Here is a 9933-nt window from a genome sequence, read left to right on the forward strand (position 1 = left end):
GAAAAAGGATGATCAAATTGAAAAGAATTAAAGTTGGTTTAGGCCACCATTGTTGTACTTTTTTTTATATATAAAAATCAAACTTTGTCGCAGCCACTTAGCTGGTAAGAAAATGCACATAGGACATACACTCAAATTTCAATCAAGCCCACCAGAGTTATTTAAAGCAGTATTATATGGGATTTTTTTCTTCTCAAAGCAGTAGTATAAATTTCTTCTCTTTCCCATTTTTGTCCCGTGCACGTAATTGGTTTTGTGGAAAGGTATTTTAATCTTGGCAACCCTTTTTATTTTCCAAAGAATTTTAAGACCAACCACACGCATGATCGTCATGAGAAAATATCTGGCAATGACAGGAAGCATGATCGTGTATATGAGTGAGGAAAGAGGGAAGGGAGTGAACCGAAAGGGGTTGGAGGGAAGGACATTATGAAAGTTATTGGACCGCTAGGTGCAGATAGGATTATCCTTATTTCGTTAAAATAAAAACTCTTGTTGGACGAACAAAAAAAAAATGAAAGTAACACTTGAATCAAAAGCAACTTTCAAGGAAACTGAAAGTCACAGGCATACATGGTGTGTAGGTCCAAAGAAGAAGAATAGGCACTGGTAAGTGTATCGACTGAAACAAGATAGTGGGCAAAATAAACGGACTTCTATTGGTGATAATGAGATACATGCTTTTTAATAGTTTTTTTTGCACGATTGCTTTATTGTATCTCAATTTTTTTGCTTTCCTAATTCACTGTTTGATCATAACAGCAAGAAGTTGCACATGAATTTCGAGTCTCTGCATCTAACATCGCTATCAGTACAAATAATCAAAACCAAAGGATCATGAAGGGCTTGAACTTGAGATTAGATCAAAGAATCTTTCCCATCAAGAACTTATCTGTCAAAATAGCGAGAAGGAATTCTGATGTCTTTTTGGATTGGAAAAGGGAAGAAAAAACAAAGGGAAAGTTTGAGAGCGCAATGAAATTCAACACGCAACAATTATAATAAGAGTAATGCTACACTTACCACATTTTTATCTTATATTTTTATACCACATGATGTGGCATGTCCATATCATATGTCACATCAATTAAATCAATGAAGTGTATTTTTATAAAGAAAGTTTAATTAACAATTTTTTAAAGTGTTAATAAATCATAAAAGAAAAGAAAATATAAAATAATTTTAATTAAGGTGGTTGTCCACCTCATCTGCCACGTAAGGTAGTATGGGAATGTGGAATACAAATGTGATAAGAGTAGTATTATTCTTACAATAATTTACTAAATTAATAAATTAAAAAATATAACTTATTATGAGACATGTAAAATTGGTATCAGTTTTGGGAATCAATTTCTAGGTTGATTAAACATGATGATAAATATTTCATATTTCATTATTGTCTTTCTCTATTATCAAAAACCATTTAAAAAGTGGTTTTTGGAAAGTTCAAAATTATATGAGCCCAAATAAAAATCACTTTAAATATTTAATAACAAGGGTCTCCATTTAAAATTATTAATTTACTTTGTAACAGCAAAGGACCCACAAGTGTAGTGGTTTGAAGTATTTACTCCATCAGGCAAGGTCCTGGGTTCAAGTTATAGCATCCGTGCTGTGTGTGTGAGTTTAATATGCTATCGCCCCTTTCAATAGGAAAGGTCCTCAAAAAATGCATACAAAGACCGACATGCTACCAGTAGCCTCATTAAAACCATCCTAAGAAAATCACATGAGACAAACATGCAGCAAGAGAGCACCACCTATAACCTCCTCCAGAATCGGTGGAGGTAGTGTCAGGAAACGAATGTCATCCTCATTAAGACCAACCTGTCGACGGAGAGAATCAATGGCCTCCAAACCTACCGAGACAAAGGAACCAAAAGATATAGAAGCTAAGAAGACGCAGGAAATAGAGTCTGTCACATTCTGGGATCGGCTCCGTCGTAGCACGATATTGTCCACTTTGGCCCCCCCTCTTCCCCCTCTCCGCCCTCACGGTTTTGTTTCTAAGAACTCACCAGCAGCTTCCCAATGGGTCACCCATCCTGGGATTGCTCTAGCTCCAACTCGCTTAACTTTGGAGTTCTCATAATTCTGAAGCCAGTAAGCTCCCAAAAGGCTTCATGCCAGATGGAGGTGGGCATGTACATATAAGGCACATTATCACCTCTCCGTTGGTCGATGTGAGATGTTACAATCCACCCCCTTTAGGGACCCGAGGTCCTGGTCGGCACACTCGCACCACACAACAGAGTGGCTCTGATAAAAAATTATCACATCCCGGGATCGGCTCCGCCGTAGCACGATTTTGTCCACTTTGGGCCCCCATTTCTGCCCTTACGGTTTTGTTTCTAGGAACTCACGAGCAACTTCCCAATGGGTCACTCATCCTGGGATTGCTCTAGCCCCAACTCGCTTAACTTCGGAGTTCTCATAACTCCGAAGCTAGTAAGCTCCCAAAAGGCCTCGTGCTAGATGGAGGTGGGCATGTACATATAAGGCACATCACCCCCTCTCCGTTGGTCGATGTGGGATGTTACAAAGTCAAAGCTGGCTTCGGAGAAGAAAGAAAGGACCAAAACCCCAAGCATCAAAACCTGTCAAAAAAAAAAAACCCTACACACAAGCCCTCAAAGACCAACCAGCCAAACAAAGATCCGAGAAGAACCAACAGCAGACACTGAAGAGAACCCAACAACCAGCGACGCACATAGAGGAACAGGAGCAAGCGATAGGAGAACCACCCAAGACTAGCTGACACCAACAAAAGCAGCCTTTAAACCGAACGATGCTAACTAATGCCTAAAGAAAGGAGATGCAATAGGGGCTGCAACGAGTGGAGAGCGAGGGTAGCAAAACCCTAACCCTAACCCTAGAGAACATGCAGTCTCTCCTCACGAGCGAGAGAGAATCTTCTAGCACATCAACTATACGAAAACAATGTTACTATGACTTGATATATTTGAATATTAGCTATTTTGTATTTTACAGAAAATGAGAAAAAGAATTATTCATTGTTTTCATTTGACAAATTTGGTTGCGTGAATAGGTCGATGTCAAGATTAAAGACTTTGTTTATATGTCAATAATTGTTACACAGAAATTCATTAATGAACTTTGAATCTTCAACTTCTATGGAAAAAAAAAAAAAAAAAAACTTGAGTACATGGATGGAACCACACTATAAGTGTGGGTAATTGTATAAGTGTGGCCGGTAATAGCATATTGAACCACAATTTATTGTTAGCATTGCATTATGGTTGCTTGTAAAGTACAACAGTTTTGTTGTTATAACTGTTGTATAGTCCTATATTAAAACATGAAAATTGAAATGTAACACCGCGTTTCACAATGGGTCATCTCAAACAAAGCGTCATATCCATAAGTCTACTTCAACGGTAAGTTATGCCACAACCGTGTAAGACGACGATTAAAAATTATTAAACGATTTAAATAGATTTTAAGATGATGATTTTAGAATATGTACCGTTGTTTGTAAATCAAATTAACGACGATTCTGTACTCAAATTGTTGTCTAGATAATAAACCAACCACACTTTTTAGAATATGTACCGTTGTTTATAATCAAATCAATGACGGTGAAAAATCATCGTAGTTGGGGAGTAAAAAGACGTTGGTCGAATAGATCACAGTTTTGAATCAGTAAAGACACTGATTTTTCACCGACTTCTTTTTAAGTTTTTGTTGTAGTAGCTAGTATGTTTGTATACATACAATTTGGATCTTATTTATATTCATCACAAGGAAACTAAATGTGTAGGGGTTACTTTCATGGCACTAACAAGGGATAACGCTCCAAAGATTTTGGATAGGGTATCATGAAAGTTATCGCTTACTCCAATAGAGGCCTTGTAGACAAATGCCATGCCAGTTACTTACACAAACAATGTCGACCAGAAAAAAAAAATATATATTTTGAAATAGAAGAAATTAAGAAGAAAGAAAGTAAAATCAGACAAAGAAAGAAAGTAAAATCAGACAAAGAAAGATAAGAAAAACAGCTTTGTTTTCTTCCCTAGACAAGTGCCTCATAAGTTCCAACACATTTACAGCCTTTGTGGGCCATACACAGAAACCCACTTACCCCCACTTCACCAGCCGGCACACCACACTTGCACTGAATTGGAGTCCCATCAGACATTTTTTTGAATGCCTTGAAACATTGACAACTCCTTTGCCTCGCCCTTAACATGGTTTGCTATAATTGTCCTAGACCAATGCTTATCTCCCTTTTCATTTCGATATTGAAGGCAAACAAAATGAGCAAACCACTAGTTGATCGCATCCTTTGCTTTTATCTCCATTGTCCATTTGTTCAAATCTTCGGAAATTTGTCGGGCCTCACACAGAGACGTGTATGTTGCACATTGATATAGTGACCAAGTATGGACACTGCTTGTCTCCTTTCCTCGAAGAAAACATTGCTTTTTTCTGCAAGTAACAGTTTGACACATACGCAAAATAATCTATAAAAAATACATAAAAAATTATACACATATGTCAAACTGATATTGACAAAATAATAGGAGTTTCTACTTCCAAGACAACAAGGGAAGAAGGCAAGTGTTTTCGGCCTAGTATATATCAAAAGATTGTGTTCCTGCTGAGATTGTATTGAACATTCCTCAGAAGCTTTTTTCAGAACTGCGCCTATTGCCGCATGCGATATCACAAATCATTTGAGATGATTGGGGATGATTAGACGCCCATTTATATAAAACCTCCGTTGGTGCTCCACTTGATTTCATTGAGAGTGAGAGCTACTTGATATTGTACATACTGCTTTTCCTCTGCTCCCATGGAACAAAGAATTTATGGTTGAAATCCTCCTAGTTAGTCGAATTAATGAATTGTTAGTAAATTTTTTGAAAGAAATAAAAATAAAATCCAAGAAAAAGTTTTCATGTGACAAATTGGACATTGCTAATCAACCTCAAATTCCTTCAGGATGGAAAAATTAAAACGTGTATTTGATACCTCATGTGATATGTCGACGTGGTGTAATTTTGGTGCGTTCGTATACCAGTAGGATGCCGTGTTATATATCAAACAACGCGAATAATATTTCAGATGACAAGTTTGTTTGTTTAGGGTTCTTCCTTAAATTTCTTTTTCTTTTTTTTTTCCTTTTGTTTTTTTGGTGTTATGTCTACAGCTTGCAAGTTATAATTCGAGTACTCAGACCCCTAAAGCTTTTTGCATGCTGAATAAGCTACGGATATTAACGTTATGTCCCAAATTAAAGTTTCCAGGTGGCCACTGATTCATTAACAGGTTGGAACTGAGGATAAAACCTCCACTCATCATAAAGAAAATAGACGATATATAGAATCTCTAATTTCAAGCGTTTGCTCATTTATTTAATGATTGTGCTTTTATAAGTAGTAATTTTGGATGAGAGTTGAAGAGGTTAAAAGTATCTCACATCAAAATATGGAAGTCTAGTATAAGAGTTGAAAAGTTCGTGAGCATCTACTTATTGTCAATTGATTTTGTATCAGAATTATCTAATATGGCGACACGCACCGACCATATTCACACATCACCAAATAAATAATTATCCGCGTCTTACACGCACTCTCATTATCATTTTATAAACTGATCAAAGAAGACGATAAAAATTAAAAAATAATAATAAAGGGGGATACAAGTAAAATAGCCGCTGGTAAGTAGCTCTATTTTTTATTAATTATTGCTAAAGAAAAGAAGATTAAGGACTAAGCTAAAAGGATATTAAAAATGAAACCACAGCATATATGATTAATATTTTTGAAGTGAGATATCCATGCGTAAGGATTCTGATGGATGTGGGTTTTTATATTGTGATTTGGCTTTCACAATTTTAAAGTTGGATGAATCCGAGGGTGTTGATTTGTAGAGACAAAACGTACGTACGTCATGGAACCTATGTTGGTCATGCCATGCAATTATTCGGGCCTATTACTTTATACGCAATGGGCTCTATGTCATCAAAAGCTTACTACACCTTCACCACTTTTATTACTTTCATTGCCTCGTCCACAAAAGAACACATGTAACGCACCTTTCCTAGCTCATATTATGCCAAACCTATAGCCCAACCTGTATTTTAATTACCTTAATAACATATAGAAATGATTAATTTTCTCTAATAAATTTTTCATATGGGTAATAAGAATGCCGAAGCAGATTTAGAATGAGTGATAGAAGATAAATACTCTTACAGGCGATATTACTAAAAAGAATAATCAAATCTAAGATCTTGAGTACAAAGATAAATACTCTTACAGAATACTACTAGACACTTTAGTTTACAGATTAAGATGACGACAGCTTGGTATACATGTGTCAATACCTACTACCACATACTTTATGAAGAATACTTTTGGGTGAAAGTATATCAGAGACTTAGAAATAAAATGAAATGTGTGTAATCGGCCAACTTAGTCTGGCCAGATATTGACACCACAAAAGTGATTAACTAAAGAATATATGGAATTTCAATTACTAAACTTTAATAAATAAATAAAAAAGAATGAAAAAAAAGGTATTTTATGAGAAAATATTTTTCTCTCTTCAATTTCTAATTAATTATATCGTTCAACTCTGCTTTTTTTTTTTTTTTTCCCTTTTTTATTATAGCATATGAGTAATTAGTTTTGACATGTCAAATTTACGAATATTCTAATACGACATCATTCTGATCTCTATTAAAAAAATAAAAATAAGATTATAATGAAACTACACTCATTTTCCATTCACACTACGGGATAGATTTGTAACCCCAAAAAAAAAAAAATTAAGAGGGATATGATTCGCTGAGGAATCGCTAGAAGAATTTGAATATAAAATGGGGAGAAAGACGGGAGTATTAAAAAATAAAAAGAATAAAAAGGAAGTGCGCTAATGGAAAAACAAAACAAAAAACAGAAGGATGTAGAGTTGGCTTCATTTCTTTCCGACAATATTTGTATAGTGGATGGTGTAAATTCTGATAGTTGAGCAGCAAGTTGAGAGTGAGGTGACGAACAAATTTTATTTATTTTTAATTAAATTAAGTCACTGCAGGCACAATATATTTTAACAAGCAAAGTTCTCTCCCTCCTGTATAAATATGCGGGCATTCCCCTCACTTGAATCTAGGGAGAAACACAATTTCTTTGAGTGTTTTCTCTCTGGTGTTCTATATTTCTACTAGCAAAGTCCTCTAAACTTTCCTTCTTCAAAAATGGCGAAAGCTGGTTGCTTTAGCAGCTTCCTTGAGAGCTCCAAACCCTATTTTGCAATGATCTCCCTTCAATTCGGCTACGCCGGAATGAATATCATTACCAAAGTCTCTCTCAACAGAGGAATGAGCCACTATGTTCTTGTGGTTTACCGCCATGCCTTTGCCACTGCTGTTATAGCCCCCTTTGCCTTCTTTTTTGAGAGGTGTGAATATGAAGCAGTGGTACTAGTACTCCTTTAGAAATGGCCTTCTTGGTCAATAACTTCGCAAAACTTTGATATGATCTTAAATATTTTGTTTGTTTCTACTAATTTCAGGAAGGCGCAACCCAAAATTACTCTCCCAATTTTCATGCAAATATTTGTCCTCGCTCTTCTCGGGTTAGTTACTAATTACCATAGTTAATCATACGAAAATATTCTTTTATCAGACAGTCTGACATTAACGTTTGCAAACTATCTGGCAAAACAATTCGCAGCACCCTTAATGATAATGGCATTTTTCTAATTTTATACCCCTTTCGTTTTGTAGGCCGGTGATTGACCAGAACTTCTACTATGCTGGGTTGAAATATACGTCTCCGACATTCTCTTGTGCCATGAGCAACATGCTCCCGGCGATGACTTTCGTCATGGCCGTCATATGCAGGTAAGAGAATAATTTCTTTTGAATGCTAATAATTGCGGCCGATGATCATGAATTAATTATGTTACTTTGATTTGGTGGAATCAAAAAGGATGGAAAAGCTAGACATGAAGAAAGTGAGGTGCCAAGCAAAGGTAGTGGGAACCGTATTGACAGTGGCTGGGGCCATGTTGATGACCTTATACAAAGGCCCCATTGTAGAGATGTTGTGGTCTAAATATATTCATCCACGAAAATCTTATGTCACAGACACCACGGGAACTGGTGACAAGCACTGGTTTTTGGGCTCCATTCTCCTCACCATTGCTACTCTTGCCTGGGCTTCTTTGTTTGTTCTACAAGTAAGTGGTCGCAGAGCCATAGAAAAACAAAAACAATTTTTCTTTTTCATTTTTTTATTTTCCAAAGAAAGTAAATTAATATGAACATTTTGCTTTGTTTGTTACCCTTTGAACAACAGAACAAGGCGTTGCAGACCTACAGGAATCATCAGCTGTCTCTCACATCAATGGTGTGCTTCATTGGCACTCTGCAAGCTATTGCTGTTACCTTTGTGATGGAGCACAAACCCTCTGTCTGGAAAATTGGCTTTGACATGAACCTCCTTGCTGCTGCCTATGCTGTATGTTTTTCTCTCTCTCTCTCTCTCTCTCTCTCTCTCTCTCTCTCTCTCAATTTCATTCGTTAATAATCACACTAACTTTTTTCTTTTTTCCTTTTTCAATTTCTTAAAGGGGATTGTCACATCAAGCATTTCATACTATGTGCAAGGGCTAGTGATGAAGACAAGAGGGCCTGTATTTGCAACTGCTTTTAGCCCTTTGATGATGATCATTGTAGCAATCATGGGCTCCTTCATCTTGGCAGAACAAATATTTCTTGGAAGGTAATTTTCTGTTCCCATCAACCTTTTCTTGCATCTATGCTCTCATGCACGCATCTCTAGGATATTAGTTGTTAATCCCCTTCTAGCATCCTTACCCACAAAAACAATTCTCTATTAAAATACACATATATATATATATATAATATTCATGTGTCTCTCACAAAATTCTATTTTGACGAATCATGTATAATATGGGTCAAGATTTATAAAAATAATAAAATATTCAGTTTAGAGTATGAGAAGCTAAATAGTAATTAAATTGCGAGCGTTATCCTTGTAATTTTAATACGTTTAATCTTATTTTATTATTTCAAGTCCGCCGATTAATTAACTTCACTTGTTCCTGCAGTGTGCTCGGAGCCGTATTGATTGTCTTTGGCCTTTACTCAGTCCTGTGGGGAAAACACAAAGAAGGATTGGAGATTAAAGAGGAGATACCGGAGGTGATAAAAGGTTCACATGTCAACAGCGTATCGATGTCGGCCATTAATGGAGATGCTGAAAGTAACAAGCTCTCCTCGGTTGCTATTTCTATGCCCATCCCAGAATCCGGCATGAAAGCCAACCCAAAGCCAAGTGCCTAAACAGATCAAGAGAATATGCATGGCAATGGGCTTTTTTGTCTTTTCAGCACCTCATTTTCTTAAAAGTTTTAGTTTTTAAACCTTATGGGGTTTTTGATGTATCATCCATGTAATCTAATATTGTAATGATTTTGAGCTAATGGCAATTAAGAGAATCACAAACCCTCTGCTTTCACAATTTTCAAACTTGCTCTCTCTCTCTCTCTCTCTCTCTCTCTCTCTCTCTCTCTATTAGTTGAGAAATTTTGTCTGTTTGTACACGTGGGACAGTTGCTGACGTCTGATTCAGATTCCACTGAGGAGTACTACATGCATGCGTGGTAGACACTTTGATATGTTGGGGGGCATCTAGTTGAATCCATCTTGGCTTGTTTATGTTCCCCGAATATTATTTGGACACCCAATATTTGCATCTGATGCTGCCTCCATTTAAATCCCCTTGATGCAAACAAATTCCACGACTAGCTAGTTTTATGATCGATCCAGCAGCCAAATGATTCCTCCATCAATCATAGCAAAATCTATATAGTAAGATACTATTTTGGACGATTTCAGATCTTCTATTTATTTTAATTTTATAATTAAAACTA

General features: G+C 36.3%; 1 protein-coding gene across 1 annotated transcript; it reads left to right on the top strand.

Annotated features, from left to right (window-relative positions):
- Nucleotides 1-7156: 7156 nt before the first annotated feature.
- LOC117619244 (WAT1-related protein At5g07050) lies at nucleotides 7157-9450 on the top strand. Its single transcript, XM_034349157.1, has 7 exons — nucleotides 7157-7431; nucleotides 7546-7608; nucleotides 7760-7876; nucleotides 7965-8214; nucleotides 8334-8495; nucleotides 8608-8759; nucleotides 9109-9450. Exons 1-7 carry the CDS (start codon nucleotides 7229-7231, stop codon nucleotides 9341-9343), a joined length of 1182 nt encoding a protein of 393 aa, XP_034205048.1. The 5' UTR covers nucleotides 7157-7228; the 3' UTR covers nucleotides 9344-9450.
- Nucleotides 9451-9933: the final 483 nt, after the last annotated feature.

Source organism: Prunus dulcis, chromosome 2, assembly GCF_902201215.1.
Source record: "Prunus dulcis chromosome 2, ALMONDv2, whole genome shotgun sequence".
Taxonomy (NCBI): domain Eukaryota; kingdom Viridiplantae; phylum Streptophyta; class Magnoliopsida; order Rosales; family Rosaceae; genus Prunus; species Prunus dulcis.